Here is an 18,010-nt window from a genome sequence, read left to right as displayed (position 1 = left end):
CTATATCCTTTTTGCCTGAATCCATTACAGTGATTAAATCTATTGCCTCGGTTTCCCCTGAAGCTTTGTCCAAAGAATTTTCCCCTAAATCTGCATTCTCTCATGAGATGACCAGGTCTGTTACAAAGAAAACATCTTGGGGTTTGTCTGTATTGTCTAGGGTTGTAATTATCTCTGGGTTGTCCATAAGTTCTTAGTGCAGCTAAAACTCTCTAATTTCTTTGGTTAAGTTATCAATTATATCATTTTTCTCTTCTGATTGCCTATCTTTCTCATCTTGGAAAACATTTCCTCAAGACCCATAGCAAACCAATTTGGACATTTACTCCAAAAATAATTTTGGACCAGAGGACATGCATTTTTTACAAACTACCTGCAAATGTGATTTACGTTTTCATCTGTTAAAGTATCCAACCCAATCCAGTTTTCTTTTCTTTCTTTCTTTCTTTCTTTCTTTTTTTTTTTTAAACCCTTACCTTCCGTCTTGGAGTCAATACTGTGTATTGGCTCCAAGGCAGAAGAGTGGTAAGGGCTAGGCAATGGGGGTCAAGTGACTTGCCCAGGGTCACACAGCTGGGAAGTGTCTGAGGTCAGATTTGAACCTAGGACCTCCCGTCTCTAGGGCTAACTCTCAATCCACTGAGCTACCCAGCTGCCCCCCCAATCCATTTTTCTGCACAGTCAGTAATTCTATCAAGGAAAGTGGAAGGAGTCGCTCCCACTTCCTGCTTTAGGCACTCAAATTTAGACCAGGCTCTTGGGCATCTGGAATTTTGCCTCATAGTTTTAATTATTGCCTCCCTAACTGTAGTTAAGTCTCTATATGCCACAAAAGTTATATTCCCAACCAGGATTCCAAGTTGGCCAATCAGCAATTTGGAGGTTATTATTAGTATCTTGTATAATCTGCTATTTCTCCCTTTTTGTTAATAATTCATCCATAAGGATGTCAAAGTCCAAATAAGAAGAATTGTAAAGTTTAACTAAGAGTTTAAATTGCTTTCCAACTACTATGGATTCTTCTTCATATGATGGAGTATTTTTCTTAAAACGGTCTATATCAGCTTTTGTAAACTTTTTGTGGCACATGAGATTCACTATATCATGCTCTGGGGATATTATGGGTACCTCCCTTAGAGGGAACATAGGAGCTGGTTTGCTTTCTCATGCTTTAATTTCCATTTCTAATTTAGTTGGATTATCTAATTTAGTTGCTTCATATTCTTTAGTTTCTGCCATTGTCCCTTTAGCCTTGAGTAATTCTTCATATTGAGTTTGCATTCTATCCAGTTTAGTCTCTAGATAATTCACTATTAACATTAGATCACTCTTTGCAGTAGCTTGCTTGATGCTTGCTTTTAAATGTTTAAACACAACTGCCAAAGATTTTATCATCATGTAAAAGCACATGATAAACAATAGTGGCACAACGATATAAGAGATTAGTTGTAGGAGCGTCAGTGAGAGTAATGGCATTAGAAAGTCACAGGCAAGTACATTTTGTATAAATTCTGGTACAATAGTGAAAATGAGAAAAGTCATATCTAATAGAGAAAATCCCACCGTGATTTTATGTAGCTAATTCACCAGGTTTTCTGAGAGTACAGATTGTTTGTATCAAGTTGACTGGGAGATGGATTTTGTATCCCCCTAGAGTTCAGCTCATTGTTACCATAGCTCACAGTGAAACTCAGCTGTAGCTGCTTCCACAGACCCCCTGCTGAGGCTAACGGTTCCAACAGACCAAGTTGACAGTTGGACCCTTAAAATTAGACAGTTAGGTTTTTTGTCCTATTTAGCTTGCCAAACTGTAAAAATAAATTGGCGAGTTATAAAAATAAAACATTTAGATGGAAAAACTATCCCAATATAGGTTCAAAACTGTTGAAATACTTTTGGTAGATGTAATCAAAAGTATCTTCAGTGATGAAATGAAGCTCAAATGTGAACTTCCCTTCAGGGTCAGGTGCAAGGACGCTAAAGAGACTCTTATTATAAAATAAAGTATTTATTGAAATATATAAGGATAATTAAGGATTTCTAATTCTAAGGGATTCTAAATCTACCCAAATAAACTCCCAGGTTCCGCAAGGAATCGCTTCTCCTGTGTTTCACAGACTATACTACTCCTCCCTGATTTAACCAATCCAAATTTATACTACCTAAATAAAAACTACCACTATTATCCTTATAAATCTTAACTTCACCTTCAAATTATAAAATAGCAAAGACTAGCTGGTTGAGTCTCAACAAGAATCAAGTTAGGAATCTGAGTCTGTTAAGATAACCAAAGACCAGGTTTTTCTTTGGTCTTCTTAGAGTTAAACAATCTATAAAACCAGAATAGATAGTCAATAGTGTTTCCCAAATTGGGAAAGGAAAAAACTGAGCTCCTTCAGATCTTTCCCTCAGACATAGGCAAAGATGTTACTTCCTCCAGCCCTAAGAGAGAGTCTCTGAGAATGTGTCTCTGCCAACTGCCAGAGAGAGTAATTGACACAGAAAAACAGTTGTAACTCTCAACATCTGAAATCAACACGCTCTCCCAGCTCTGCCTAAAACTCCAGTTCTTTTCTCAGGCAGCCACTTTACTTCTTATCTCTAAACTAATAAAACAACACTTATTTTCTAATATCATCCTTACCTTCCTATCATCCACAAAAAATGATTGTGTGACTTCCTCATGGTCTCCTTTAACTCTCCATTTCTTTTGCTTCTCTAATTGCTATCTCTAGCATTTCCAGTTCAATATTAAGGAATAGAGGTGACAACAGGCATCCCTGGTTCACTCCTTATCTCATTGGGAAGGCCTCTAATTTATCCCCATTGTAGATGATACTTGCAGATGGTTTTAGATAGATATTTCTTCTTTCATTAAGGAAAAGCCCTTTTATTCCTACACTTTCTAGTAGGTTGTTTTTTAACTCTTACCTTCCTTCTTAGAATCAATATTATGTACTGGTTCCAAGGCAGAAGAGTAGTGTAATAATTAAAAATGGATTTGACAAATATAAGAATTTTTTAAAATTGTTGTGGTCACCATTTATAAAAATTAACCCTTAAGTCATAAGGCTGTTAGTAGCTTTAGTAGCTTTATTATAGCAAGGTAGATACTAAAGGGGGAACTATAGGAAAGAGGTAGAAAATATTGCCTAGCTAAATACCCTAAGTCTGATCCGAATGCCTCCAGACCGAAGACAGTGTCCCACCGAAGACAGAAGAGCCAAAGAAGCCAAACTCCTTGAGCACCAACACTGAATCCAAGGCAGAATTGAATGCCTAATCAAACTGAGCCACACCAGACTAAGCTACAAAAGACCAGCTGCCAAAAGACCAAACCACCAAAAAAAAGCATGAGTATCCCAGAGGCTCCCACTTATACAGTTTTCTCCACCCATCAGCTCTCCCCATCATATCTCAGTAATCAAAGTTTTTTAATTTGCCTGGCACTGCGCTGTGGGATCCACCTCCTATCCTCTGAGGGTGTGAACTTTTATCAAAAAGATCCTCAAGTTCCTGACTAAGTTAAAAGAGTGGAGCACTCCAAGGACTTGATTGATTAAGTTAAGATGAAAAAATTCCCTTTCACAGTAGTAAGGGCTAGGCATTGGGGGTTAGGTAACTTGCCCAGGGTCACATAGCTGGGCAGTGTCTGGGGTCAAATTTGAACTCAGGACCTCCCATCTCTAGGCCTGCCTCTATATCCACTAAGCCACCCAGCTGCCCCTCTTTCTAGTATTTTTAATAGGAATGCATGTTGTAGTTTGCCAAAGGCTTTTTCTGCATCTATTGAGATAATCTTCTGATTTCTGGAAGTTTGGCTATGAATATGGTCAATTATGTTGACATTTTTCCTAATATTAAAACAGCCCTACATTCCTGGTATAAAATCCCCACCTGTTCATTGTGAATAATCCTAGTGATAATATTGCTGGAGTCCCCTTGCTAGTACTTTATTTTAAAATTTTGCACCTATATTCATTAATGAAATTGTTCTGTAATTTTTTTCTCTGTGTTTACTCCTGAGCATAGATAACTACAACATTTTTATCATAAAAAGAATGTGGTAGGAATCCTTCTCTGCCTATTTTCCTAAATATTTATTGGGATTAACTGTTCTTTAAAGGTTTGATAGAATTCACTTGTGAATCCATTTGGCCCTGGGGATTTCTTAGGGAGTTCATTGGTGGCTTGTTCAGTTTCTTTTTTTGAAATGGAATTATTTAAGTATTCTATTTCCTCTTTTGTTAATCTGGGCAATTTATATTTTTGTATGTATTCATCCATTACATATAGGGTGTCAGATTATTCTCATACAATTGGGTAAAATAGCTCCTAATGATTGCTTCAATTTCCTCTTCAGTTGTGGTGAATAACTCCTTTTCATTTTTGATATGGTTATTTCATTTTCTTCTTTCTTTTTTTTAATCAAAATAACCGATGCTCTATTTTATTTGTTTGTTTGTTTTTTGCATAAAACCAACTCTTAGTCTTATTTATTAGTTCAGTGATTCTCTTGCTATCAATTTTATTAATTTCCTCTTTGATTTAGGATTTTCAATTTAGTCTTTAATTGAGGATTTTAAATTTGTTCTTTTTCTAGTTTTTTTAGTTGCCTTCCCAATTCATTGAGCTACTTTTCCTCTATTCTATTGATGTAAATGTTTAGAGATATACATTTTCCCCTAAGTACTGCTTTGAATATAGCCCATAAATTTTTATATGTTGTCTCTTCATTGTCATTCTCTTTAATGAAATTATTGTTTCTATAATTTGTTTTTTGATCCACCCCTTTTTTTACATTAGATTATTTAGTTTTCAATGAGTTTTTGACTTCTCCTTTCATGAAACCTTATTGATTATAATTTTTATGATGTTATGATCTGAAATGAATGCATGTATTTCTGCTTTTCTATATTTGATTGTGAAGTTTTTATAGTCTGATACATAGTCAGTTTGTATATACCTTGTACTGCTGAAAAGAAGGTATAATCTTTTGATTCCTGTCCAATTTTCTCCAGAGATCTATTAGTTCTAACTTTTCTAAAATTTCATTCATTTCCTTTTACTTCTTTCTGTTTATTTTTTGGTTTGATTTATCTACATCTGAAAGGGCAAGATTGAGGTTCCCCACTAGTATAGATATCCATTTCCTCTTTAAGCTAATTTAGTTTCTCCTTTAATAATTTGGAGGCTATACCATTTGGCACATTTTTATTATTACTTCATTGTTTGTGGTATCTTTTACCAAGATGTAATTACCTTCCTTATATCTTTTAATTAAATCTATTTTTGCTTTAGCTAGATCTGTGATTATGATTGCTACTCCTGCTTTATTTTACTTCAAATGATGCATATTAAATTCTGCACTAGGTCCTTATCTTTACTCTGTGTGGGTCTCCCTTCCACAGATGTGTTCCTTATAAACAACATATTGTAGAATTCTGTTTTTTAATCCACTCTTCTATTTACTTCTATGTTATGGGCGAGTTCATCCCATTTACATTCACAATTATGATTACCAACTATGTATTCTCCCCCATCTTTTTCCCCTTTTGATTTTGCTCTTTTCCCTTTCCTTCTATTCCTCTTCACAGATGTTTTGCTTTTAATCGCCAACTTCTATTTCTCCTTCCCATATATTACTCACCCTTCTTTGTCTTATTCCCCTCCTACTTCTCTATAAGGTAAGGTAGGATTCTATACCCAGATGAGAATGGCCATTATTCTCTCTTTGAGCCAATTCCAATCAAAGTAAGGTTTAATCATTGCTCATCACCATCTTCATTCTCCCCTCCATTGTAATAGTTTTTTGTGCCTCTTTAGGTAAGATAATATACTCCATTCTATGTCTGTCTTCCGTTTTCTCTCAATGCAATCCTTTTTTTACCCCTTGATTTTTTTAATGTTATATCATCTTTTTTTTTTAAACCCTTACCTTCCGTCTTGGAGTCAATACTTTGTATTGGCTCCAAGGCAGAAGAGTGGTAAGGGCTAGGCAATGGGGGTCAAGTGACTTGCCCAGGATCACACAGCTGGGAAGTATCTGAGGCCAGATTTGAACCTAGGACCTCCCATCTCTAGGCCTGACTCTCAATACACTGAGCCACCCAGCTGCCCCCATTTTTTTAATGTTATATCATCTTAATGATCTTACTGCTACCCCCTCTGCCTATTTATATTCCTTCTGTAAAAATTAAAAATTTAATATCTAATAATAAAAATATTATCTTTCATGAGGTTTATTAAAGGATCATTAGAAATCAAGAAGTAAAGAGGATACAAAATAAAAACCACATGCTCATGGCTGGTTAGCCATTTTAAAAATTTCCACTTACCACCATCATTGCTGACTGCTGTATCATGCCCAAAGAGAGAGGAAGAGCCTTAATGCCCACTCCCTTTATCCTCTGTCTACAGAAAGTAAGTAATGACAGGAAGTCAGAGGGCTCTTGGGAAATGTAGTTCCCTTTTAGGGTAACAAATTTTCAATTATACCCCCCCCCCCGAGAGCCAAGGAAGACTAGTTTCTCCGAAGGGTCTTGTAAACATACCAACTTTGAAATTACAATAATTTGAGGATAAGAGGAAAAGAGAACAAAACCAATAATTGCTAGGCACATTGACAAAAAGCAAATTTGGGGGAGCAGTCCCCTTCAGCATAAGAGTATACATACAAAACAAATGCATTCAACCACACACAGTTCAAATCACCACATCCAAAAGTTCACTCTGATCTTCTGGTGTAGCTTGTGGTCTGTGGAGGGATCTTCATGGTGCCTTCTCCAAAGAGTTCATTTTCTGGATTCATAGAGGTAGTATGTTTCTTATCCTAAAATTACTCTCAAAAAGAATTTAAACTTTGAAATTTAGAATAATTATACATTCCCTCATGAGGAGGGTGTTGAGAAACACAGGGATCACTTGGGAATGCATTGCTGAGTCATGAGGTATATGAATCAATTGGCGAGAGAAGTAAAAAATGTTTTAAAAATCCAAATAAAAGAGAAAAGATAACTTCTGGATGAAATATAGACTATCAAAGTCTTATGTGTAAAAATTCTAAGTAAAAGAAAAATAAATCCATAACAGGTTCTTGAATCAGGGCCCAACTAAAGTAATATCTATCCCACAAGTCTATAGGACAAAATGTAGTAATATTTCACTTACCCATTTGCAGCCAAGACTACAAGAAGTTACTATAAGAGAGAAAAAAGGACTGATAGAGAAGTGTCATTTCCTGGTCTGATTTTACATATTTTTCTCAGGATTCTCTAGCCAGAACAATTGATGTATATGCATTTGATATAGAGTGTATGTTACAAGGAAGTCCTGCATCTTAACAATTGTCAAGTGCCACACCTCAAATCCCACACATGATCAAGTCCTTGCACTCTTTAAAAGGTGCAGAATGTCATCAATTCATCATGTAGGATTGGTTTCGTCTCTTTGACCTTGTGCTCAATTGGCACTATGCAAGTAGCTTTGTGCTTCTTTGGCACTGTGCAGTGGCTTTTTTTGTATTACCTTCTCCTGGAATCAAACAGAATTATTAAGCAAAATCCCATGAAAAAATTTTAAACAATCAATGGCATAATTTTTATAGGCTAAAGCCTTTTGGATATGCATTGACATTATGGCAAATATATTTTAAACTTATATTGCTGCAAAATCAAAAAAGTTAAAGAAAAATCTTCTCAATACTGTTGACATGTGCTTCAAATACAAAAAGGAGAGAAAAAATAAAAACTGAAGTAGTATATTTCACATGCAAGCAAAAACGATAATAAAAGAGTTTTAAAATTCAAAAATATATAGCTTACAATCATTGACACACTGTGTCAGATAAGAAAATGTAGAGTACAAAGGGTTCTCAACCAAAAATGAGATTCATCTCCTTTTTAATGTTACCACTGTGTGAGTGCAAATGATTTTCAGAATAAAACAGTAATACAGTAGATAATACACATTCAAAGAAGTACCAAAATCCCCAAAATTCACCATAGCCCAGTAAATTATAAACCCACTATCATATTTCATATAAGTTGCTGTATGACAAAAACAAAAACTATGAACTGATGGATATTTGTCACAGTTTTTACAGACATAGGAAATCTTTCAACCTTGGCAAATATATTTTTAAATAAAGTAAAACTTATTTGGGTCTAGAACATTACCAAGAAATCTAAATTGTTCTGGTGGAAGTAAATTAACTTGAAGAGGTTTTTCAGGAGCTCTTTTTTTTACTTCCTGATACATAGATACATCTTGGTAGGAACATTTCTTTGTTTCTCTGCCTTTAAAAAACAGCATTCTTTAAAATAGAAATATGAAATAACTCATCCATTCAGAAACCACTAGTTGATTAAAATTATTTCTGAAGACCCCTTAGAATCACCATTAAATTCTTCACTTATTAAATTCTCTAAAGGTTATTAGCCAAGTTGAGTCCATCCATCATCTTTGTGACAATTAACAAATGCAAAATAGAAAAAAAAGCTGTTTATGAGTTTTTACAATATTTTGTGCAGTAGTCATAGGGGAAAGGTAACAGAATATATCTAGTAGTTGAAACATAGTAGATTAAAATGATTCAGTGTAACAGAACAGTATTGAACACATTAATATATGAACTTAAAACAACAAAATTAAATCTTAAATAAAACAATCAGCAAAATACAATAAAATACAGAGACTTTCATAAAACAATGGAGTCTGAAAAGGCTTAAAATCTTCACCTCCAGGCTCTGTAAAGTTCCTTTCTCTATCCATTCAGATTCCTTTTGTCAGAACTGTGGTATTTCCCATAGCGAGAGAGAACATGGGTTTGATAAATCTCAAACTGGTTGAATCTTAGAGACTGGGCAGGCCCAAATGGCAAAGAGTTGTAGGGATTTGAATTTCTCCCCTGAATCTCAGACAAGAGAAGTAAAAGGATCAGTGCACTCATGAATGTTAGAAACTTTGAAATAGGCAATGTACTGTTCTTTCATAGAGTACGCCATGCTTGTAATCAACTTCCTATTTGGAAGAGTAACTTCCTTCATCTCTTCCCCCCGCTGTGGTCCCCTGCCATGTGGACCATGTAGCCATGTGCTATTTGTTGCCTAAGGAAAGAATAGCCCAGTTTTTACCAGCTAGTTTGTAATTCTGAAGGTACAGCTGAAGCTACCAGCAGCCCAACAGGACTGGGACTTGGGCTGGGGCCTGGGGTTGGATGAACGATCTCAGTCGGAGGCTGAAGATCAGGAGTAGATTTGTTTGGGGGCCTGGTGCTGGGGCCAGGCCAATGAGCAATCACCATCGGAGGCTGGAAAAAGCAGTATCAGCAACACCAGCGTCAGGAGTGAGGAACTGAGGAACATGGATTCAAGCAGTTGGGCAAGAGAAGCTGCTTATCTCTTCTCTGCCAAGAGTCCCCCAGCTAAAAATAGCCCAGCCAGTAGGGAGAGCAAGCAACCAGGCAAAAAGTAAGAAAAGAAAAATGTAGCAGCTCCAAAGAGAGTTGGAGTTTGCAAGGGTGGATGGGTGGCGTGGGCAAAAAGCCTTGGCAGGAGAAACGTGGCTTAAAAAAAATTATCTAGGCCATCTTTTTTTTTAAACTGAGAGGGTTTCTCATACCTTCTGGTCACCAACTATAGTAAGGAACCTCACGTCACCTTAAAGGTGGGGAATTGATACTATGATTGTCTCTTGGACACTGGAGCCTGTAAGTCGATCTTGGTAACCAAACCAGATGCAAAATGTGACTATTGGCTCTCTAAATGTAGTAGGTGTATCAGGAACACCTCAAAAGGTCCCTTCGTGGTCACCAACTATAAAAATTAAAAATTTAATCTCTAATAATAAAAATATTTTTATGAGATTTATTAAATGATCATTAGAAATCAAGGAATAAAGAGGAAACAAAATAAAAACCACATGCCCATGGCTGGTTAGCCATTTTTAAAATTTCCACTTACCACCATCACTGCTGATTGCTGTATCATGCCCAAAGAGAGAGGAGGAGCCTCAACGCCCACTCCATTTATCCTATATCTACAGAAAGTATGTAATGACAGGAAGTCAGTGAGCTCTCAGGAAATGTAGTTCCCCTTAAGGGTAACAGATTTTCAATTATATACTTCTGACTACTCTAATACTGATAAAACTTTTAAAAATTATAATGATATGATGTGAATAATATGATATATATGTAATATAATATTATATATATAAATTATATTATATCATCTTTCCACATGGGAATGGTTTGACCTTATTGAATACTTTAAATTTTCTTTCTTATTTACCCTTTTATGCTTCTCTTGAGTCTTGTTTTTGGACATCAGATTTTCTGTTTAGGTCTCATCTTTTCATAAGGAAAGCTTGGAAATCTTCTATTTTATTAAATAACCATGTTTTCCCCCTGGAAGAATATACTCAGTTTTCCTGGATAGATGATTCTGGGTTGTTAACCTAGTTTTTTTGTCTTCTGGAATATCATATTCCAAGCCTTCCTATTCTTTAATGTGGAGGCAGCTAAAGCCTTTGTAATCATTATAGCTCCATGGTATTTTAATTATTTATTTCTGGTTGCTTGTAGCATTTTTTTTCCTTGCCTCAAAGACTCTTTAATTTAGCTATGATATTCCTGGCAGTTGTCATTTGTGGGTTTATTTAAGGAGATGATCTGTGCATTCTTTCCATTTCTGTTTTACCTTCTTGTTCAAGAATATCAGGGCAGTTTTCTTTGATAGTTTCTTGTAATATGATGCCTAGGTTTTGGTTTTTTGTTTGTTTGTTTCTTCATCATGGCTTTCAGGTAGTTCAATAATTTTAAAATTGTCTTTCCTGGATCCATTTTCCAGGTCAATTGTTTTTTCAGTGAGATTTTATACATTTTTTTTCATCTTTTTGACTTTGTTTTATTGTTTCTTGATGTCTCTTTATGAAATCATTAACTTCTAGTTGACCACAATTCTAATTTTTAAGAAATAATTTTCTTCTGTGAGCTTTTGAACCTCCTTTTCCATTGGGGAAATTCTGCTTTTTAAGCTATTATTTTCTTCTAACACTTTCATTTCTCTTCCCCATTTTTTTCTCTGCCTCTCTTGATTTTTTAATTTCTTTTTGAGCTCTTCCAAGGCTAGAGACCATTTTCCATTTTTCTTTGAAGTTTTGCATGTGGCTGCTTTGATCTCATTGCCCTCTACTGAGTCTGCTTTGCTCTTCTTTGGTTCTATAAAAATTTTCTATAGTTTGGTGTTTTTTAAAAAATATTTTCTCATTTTCCTAGTATTTTTCTTGACTTTCACCTTTACCATCATGGTGAGTTGTCTCTTCAGCACTGTTTCTCGGCCAGTCTCAGTTCTTCCAAGTTGATGTGATGGGCTATGGGCTGGGAACTCTTGACAGCCACCTTTAATCACCCCCCTGGGACTGCAGCAAGCTGCCCTGTGCTGAAGCTCCAGGTCAGCTTTAGTCAGGGGCTTTGGGCCTCACTTTGGGCTTGATCAAATCATCATTCTGTGGACTGCCTGGCCCTGGGGCTTGTAACCTCTTCTTGAGCTTGGGTCTCTCTCCAGGCTTAGACAGACCAGACGCACTGTGAAAACTGCCTTGTGCTAGGATTCAGGATCTCTATGCAGTCTTGGCCAAGGGCTTTGAGCCTCCCCTTGGGCTCACACCAGCTGGACACCCTGATAACTACCCTGCACTAGGGCCTGGAGCCTTGGTTTGGGCTTGGGTAGGGGCTCTGAGCCTCCCTCCAGGCCTGTACCAGAGAGGCACACTGGCCTGGCCTGCAGTAGGGCCTGGGGCCTCACTGCAGATTGCCTTGGGGCTTGGAACTTCATGGGGTGGGCACAGGCTTGCCCTGTCATTGGCTTAGGCTCAGGTTCAGTGGGGTGGGGGGCTTGCTGCTGGCTTGTAGAAGCTCCTTAAGGGGCCTTGGTGCGGGCTGTGCTCCCCTCTCTCTGCCCACCTTCCGTGTTGCTTTCTGTAGGATCGTGGCCTCACTTTGTCCCCTCATTGGCTCTTTCTCGCCAGGGTTTGTTTTGAAGCGTTATTTCAAGGTTGGTTGGAGAGGATGGGGAGGTGGTTTCCCACCTCCGTCATCTTGGCTTTGGCCCTGGAATTCTCAGAAGTAATTGTTCGTGTTCACTTCACTCCCCTTGATGCTGCTCTTTCCCTTGTATGGTCATTGGCTCTGGCAGAGTGGAGCACCGTCTGTCTGTGCCTGGGCTTGCTGAAGGGGGAGCCTGAAATGGCGGCAGGAACGGCACATCTTCCGTGTGGTCCAACCACCATGCTGAGGCCTGCACCCCCAAACCAGTGACAGTGACCAGACCCAGGGGGGAAGGGCCCAGCCTGGCTGGGAGTGGGAGCTGCGGCTCTTGGGTTAGGGCCACAAGGTGGACCACCAGTGGCAGGAATGGTGGCCAACGTCAGGCCTACAGAGCAGAGGGTTTGTTGGGGTCAGAGGACCTGGCTCCCTCCCTGCCACTCGTGTTCTCTTGGGATCCAGCCCTCAGGCCCTGTAATGGTTAGAATGGGTGGTAACCAAAAATGGTAATTAACCCTTAAGTCACAAGACTGCTAATAGCTAGATTTATTAGTAAGAAAAAGAAAATAAGAGAGAAATAGAGAAAGGAAGTGAAGAATTTCCTTAAGCCAGTAATCGAGAGCTTAACTCAGTGTCTGTCTCTAAATCTCAGCCTCAGAAAATAACCTCCAGCTTCCCGCTTTTATAAATCCTTATTACACCAATAGCCCCCTTACATCACTCCCCAGGAACCAATCCCAGTTCTGCAGTTAGCCTGGCCCCACTGGAGGGGGGGGGGGCAGCACCTGTGGGATCAATTTCATGGTCGCTGATTGACTCAAATTCAAAATAAATGGAAGTCCAAATCCCTGATTGATCAAATCAAAATATAAATTCCCTTCTCACACCCCTCATGCACAAAATGGAGCTCGAGAGCCGGGATCCTCCACGGGGTCTCAGTTGGGCCGTTCTGTGAGCTACTGCAATTCTCTCAAATGAAGAAACAGGGACTCAGAGATCAGTGGTGCCACAGCTTGTAAAATGGAGAGAGGCAGGATTGGAATCCAGGGCCCTCCTGACTGGATCCAGTAGATCTTTCCTCTCTTGGACAGCAAGATGGTGCAGAGGTCAGAGTGTTGGATCGAGACGTTCCTGCGTTCCTTCCTTCCTTCCTGCGTTCCTTCCTTCCTTCCTTCCTTCCCTCCCTCCCTCCCTCCCTTCCTTCCTCTCTCCTCCCTCCCTCCCTTCCTCCTTCCTTCCTTCCTTCCTTCCTTCCTTCCTTCCTTCCTTCCTTCCTTCCTTCCTTCCTTCCTTCCTTCCTTCCTTCCTTCCTTCCTTCCCTCCCTCCCTTCCTTCCTCTCTCCTCCCTCCCTCCCTTCCTCCTTCCTTCCTTCCTTCCTTCCTTCCTTCCTTCCTTCCTTCCTTCCTTCCTTCCTTCCTTCCTTCCTTCCTTCCTTCCTTCCTTCCCTCCCAATGGCCCCCTCCTTTTCTCACTTTCCCTCATGGACCCAAAGCAGGGCAGCAGATGCCACTTGGCAAACATGGCCACACTGTCCTGTGAAGCCCAAGTGTCCACTATGTGTTCATGGAAGAGTTCCGGACGGTGTGGCTGACTCGTCTGCCAGCCCCCTGGTGTCCGAGGCCACAACAGACGGCTTTTTCCTCCTTTCCAAATGACGGCTCTCAGGTTGCTGTATGGGATGCAGAGACCCCCAGAGTGTGTGGACGGTGATTCGTCGGCTCCTCAGCTGGGCCTTTCCTGGCAGAGTTGGACTTCTAGGAAGGGCGAGGCCTGAAGGGTCTGATTCTGAGAAAGAGGGAAGAGGAGGAGGCAGGAAGGTCCCGGGGGACGGGATGGATGGGTCGGCCGGCCCAGAGTGCCCAGCATCCCCCCAACGCGCGCCAACTAGGGCTGCCCCCCAGCTCGCTACCTCATCCCTGTGGCCTGTCCAGAAGGACGGCCTTCCCATGAGCCTCCCACAGCTCTGGCCCTGGCCGGCCGGCCACCATCTTGGATTCTAGGGAGGGCTTTCATGCTTTCATGCTTTCGTGCTTTCGTTCATTCACTCATTCATTCATTCATCGTCAGAATCTTTCTGAAACAGCTTCCCTGGGCTGAGGAGATCTGAGTGTGCTTCAGGCCCCGTGTAGTATCTGTGTCTGGGGCAGAGCAGAGTGGGAGGGCCTGGGGAGGGGAGGCCCCCAGAGAAGGCCGCGGGAGGCCGGGAAGACTGGCCGGCGCGAGATCCCGGGCGCTCCGGTTGCCGGCAGAGGAGTCAGAAGGCAGACATTTGTACAGCGCCGGAGCGCCAGGCGCTTCGCAGCATCGTCTCCCCGGAGGCTCCCCGCAACCCTGGGACGGAGGAGACCCAGGCAGACGGGTAAAGGGAAGGCCGAGGGGCCGATGAGGCCCACCAAGAGAAGGCGGTTCTGGGAGTGGTGGGAAGGGTGGACGGGGGGGCGGCGGCGCGCCGAGAGGAGCAAGGCCCTCCGCGATGGGGAGGGAGAGCAGATTCGGGGTGCCTTCGAGGGATTCCCCTCGGCCATGAATTGAGGGTCACGCGCTGGCTCCTCCCCACTCCTGGGGGCTCCCCCAGCATTAGCCCCCCCCAGGCCTCCCAGCTCCAGGCTCACCTGCTGCTCATTTGCTGCACCCAGCCTCGGGCACTCTGTGACCTGGGCCTCCCTGGGCCCCCCTGGGCCCCCCTGGGCCTCCCTGGGCTTCCCTGGGCCCCCCTGGGCCCCCCTGGGCCTCCCTGGGCTTCCCTGGGCCTCCCTGGGCCTCCCTGGGCCCTCCCGAGGAGCTCACTGGGATGTCACCTGAGCCCAGGCCCAGGGCATGGGGAAGGGCCCAGTCAGCGGCAGCCACCAGGGGGCGCCCTGGACCGTCCGGTCTGGGGAGCTTCCCCCAGCTTGCTCCGGCCTCAGGGATGGCCTCGGCCCCTCCTCTTCTCTCTGCCAGGGTGTCCCACGTCCCCCCCACTCCAGTGTCCGCCTGTCCGGCCTCAGCCGTCTGTCCATTTCAGTTTGCGTCTGTCGGGCGACAGAGAGAAGGGGGGGCGGCTCCAGCGGGGGCCAGAGGAGCCTCCGCTCCGGCCCCCGCCTTCTCTCCCGGCACCCCACCCTCCGGGGCCCTCCCCGAGGCGCTGACGGGCTAGAGACCCCCCAGGAAGCTTCCGGGCACTCACTGCGCTTTCTGTCTCGTCCCAGGCTTCCACCATGCTGAGAGCCTCCCTGGCGCCCGGGTAAGTCACGGCGGTTCCCGAGCGGCTCTAGGGGGGCCCAGGAGGGCAGAGGCCGAAGCCCGGCCTCCCCGCGCTCCTCCCAGAACTTGGGTGTGCTGGCGCACACCCATGCGGTGACCCCGCGAGCCTCTGGGGCCCCCCCAGCTGTTGGGGCCCCTGCTGGCTCCCTGGCTGGATGGTGGGCCAGAGAAGCCCCCCCCCACCTCCTCCTGTGGCTCCGAGGCGGCCCGGGCTCCCCCAGACCCGGGCGGGGTCACTGCGTGGCAAGAGGCCTTGGGGGGGGGCTGGCCCAGGAGGCCCCCAAGGCGCGCCCACAGGGACCCTTTTTCCTGTCCCCTCTTGGGGTGCTGAGCAGGAAGCTGAAGGAGGTCCCCCTGCTGCCCTCCCTGGACTACGAGAAGCTGAAGAAGGACCTGACCTTCGGGAGCGACCGGCTGAAGGCCTTTCTGCTGCAGGCCCTGCGATGGGTGCGTGCGAGCTGCCCCCCCCCCCCCGGACGCCCCCCCGGGGCCCCTGGCCACCCCCCCCCCCGCCTCCCTGCCCCCCCAGCCCCCCCGGGGCCCCCGCTCCTGCCCGCTCTCAGCTTCAGAGCCTCCTCCTCCAGGCCCCCCCCCCCCTGGCCGAGGGGCCGAGCTCTGCCCCCAAGGGACGGGGAGGGGAGCCCTCGCGGAACAGCCGCGTGTTCTAGACTTCACATGCTCTAGAGCCGGCACCACCTCCTCCTCCGGAAAGCAGCGGCCAGCCCCGGAGTGGGGGGATGGGGAGGGAGAAGGGGGACAGACAGACAGACTGAGGGGGGAGGGAGGGGGAGGAGGAGGAGGAAGAGGGGGAGGGGGAGGAGGAGGAGGAGAGGGAGGGAGAAAGGTCGCCCCCACCTGGATGGTTGGGATGTAACAAGCTCCAGCAGAGCCGCAGTGTGGTCTGCAGAGCGCTTCACAGAGAGCACCTCATGGGATCCCTGGGAGGCACGTGCTACCCGCGTCCCCACTTTCCAGAGGAGGAAACTGAGGCAGGTAGCGCTGGAGCGGCTTGCCCGGTCGCCGGGCTCTTAGGACCGCAGGCCGCCCTTGCCCTGGGTCTCCCTGCCTCCAGGCTCTGTGCTCTCGAGGCTGCCCGTAAGAGAAGGGGAGCCCCGCCAGAGCAGAGGAGCGCTCGGGGCACGTCCAGGCCTCCCCTGAGAGACGGGGAGGACGGAGTCCGCATGCAGCCCGGGCACCCCTGCTTCCGGCCCGTCGGGCTTCTCTGTGTCCTGAGCCCGCAGCCGGCGCTCCCTGCTCCCCACCGCTTGCTGGTGCCCCTCCAGCCATGGGTGGCCTCCCTGCAGGCCTGGCCTCGGGCACCCCCTCCCCCCAGCCGAGCCCGGCTCCGTCTGCCCTCCCCAGAGGGCACACACCAGGCGCTGGCACGCTCCGGCCTCTGCCCGCTGCCCGTGGACTCGGCTGCCTCCTCTTCCTCCCCAGCGTCTGACCACGTCCCACCCCGGAGAGCAGAGGGAGACGGTGCTGCAGGCCTACATCAGCAACGACCTGCTGGACTGCCAGAGCCACCGCCAGGTGCGTGAGGCTGCGGGGCGGCTGCTGGGCCTGCTGGGGGGGGGGGGGCGCTGCCGGGGGGCTGCCGGAGGGCTGCCGGGGGGCTGCCGGAGGGCTCTCAGCGGGCTGCCAGCGGGCTGCCAGGGGGCTGCCGGAGGGCTCTCAGTGGGCTCCCGGAGGGCTCTCAGTGGGCTGCCGGAGGGCTCCTAGAGGGCTGCCGGAGGGCTGCCGGAGGGCTCCCGGAGGGCTGCCGGAGGGCTCTCAGGGGGCTCCCGGAGGGCTGCCGGAGGGCTCCTAGAGGGCTGCCGGAGGGCTCCTAGAGGGCTGCCGGAGGGCTCTCAGTGGGCTCCCGGGGGGCTGCCGGAGGGCTCTCAGTGGGCTCCCGGAGGGCTGCCGGAGGGCTCCTAGAGGGCTGCCGGAGGGCTCCTAGAGGGCTGCCGGAGGGCTCCCGGAGGGCTGCCGGAGGGCTCCCAGCGGGCTGCCGGAGGGCTCCCGGAGGGCTGCCGGAGGGCTCCTAGAGGGCTGCCGGAGGGCTCTCAGTGGGCTCCCGGAGGGCTGCCGGAGGGCTCCTAGAGGGCTGCCGGAGGGCTCTCAGTGGGCTGCCGGAGGGCTGCCGGAGGGCTCTCAGGGGGCTCCCGGAGGGCTCTCAGTGGGCTGCCGGAGGGCTGCCGGAGGGCTCTCAGGGGGCTCCTGGAGGGCTCTCAGTGGGCTGCCGGAGGGCTGCCGGAGGGCTCTCAGGGGGCTGCCGGAGGGCTGCCGGAGGGCTCTCAGGGGGCTCCCGGAGGGCTCTCAGGGGGCTGCCGGAGGGCTGCCGGAGGGCTCTCAGGGGGCTCCCGGAGGGCTGCCGGAGGGCTCTCAGGGGGCTCCCGGAGGGCTCTCAGTGGGCTCCCGGAGGGCTGCCGGAGGGCTCCTAGAGGGCTGCCGGAGGGCTGCCGGAGGGCTCCCGGAGGGCTGCCGGAGGGCTCCCAGCGGGCTGCCGGAGGGCTCTCAGTGGGCTGCCAGAGGGCTGCCGGAGGGCTCTCAGGGGGCTCCCGGAGGGCTCTCAGTGGGCTGCCGGAGGGCTGCCGGAGGGCTCTCAGTGGGCTGCCGGAGGGCTGCCGGAGGGCTCTCAGGGGGCTCCCGGAGGGCTCTCAGTGGGCTGCCGGAGGGCTGCCGGAGGGCTCTCAGTGGGCTGCCGGAGGGCTGCCGGAGGGCTCTCAGTGGGCTGC

The 18,010-nt window shown here is 46.6% G+C and overlaps 1 protein-coding gene across 4 annotated transcripts in view; it reads left to right on the top strand.

Moving 5' to 3' along the window:
• ARMC9 (armadillo repeat containing 9) overlaps positions 1–18,010 on the top strand; it is a 106,494-nt gene that overhangs the window by 29,080 nt on the left and 59,404 nt on the right. For all 4 annotated transcript variants that reach the window (XM_056819950.1, XM_056819951.1, XM_056819952.1 and 1 more), the window contains exons 10-12: positions 15,236–15,270; positions 15,626–15,737; positions 16,731–16,823. In XM_056819950.1, coding sequence (XP_056675928.1) covers positions 15,236–15,270; positions 15,626–15,737; positions 16,731–16,823 — 240 coding nt within the window. The remainder of the gene's footprint in view (positions 1–15,235; positions 15,271–15,625; positions 15,738–16,730; positions 16,824–18,010) is intronic.

The sequence above is a fragment of the Monodelphis domestica genome, chromosome 2 (genome assembly GCF_027887165.1).
Source record: "Monodelphis domestica isolate mMonDom1 chromosome 2, mMonDom1.pri, whole genome shotgun sequence".
NCBI lineage: Eukaryota > Metazoa > Chordata > Mammalia > Didelphimorphia > Didelphidae > Monodelphis > Monodelphis domestica.
Note: the sequence above shows the minus strand (reverse complement) of the source record. Positions and strands in the feature narration are given on the sequence as shown.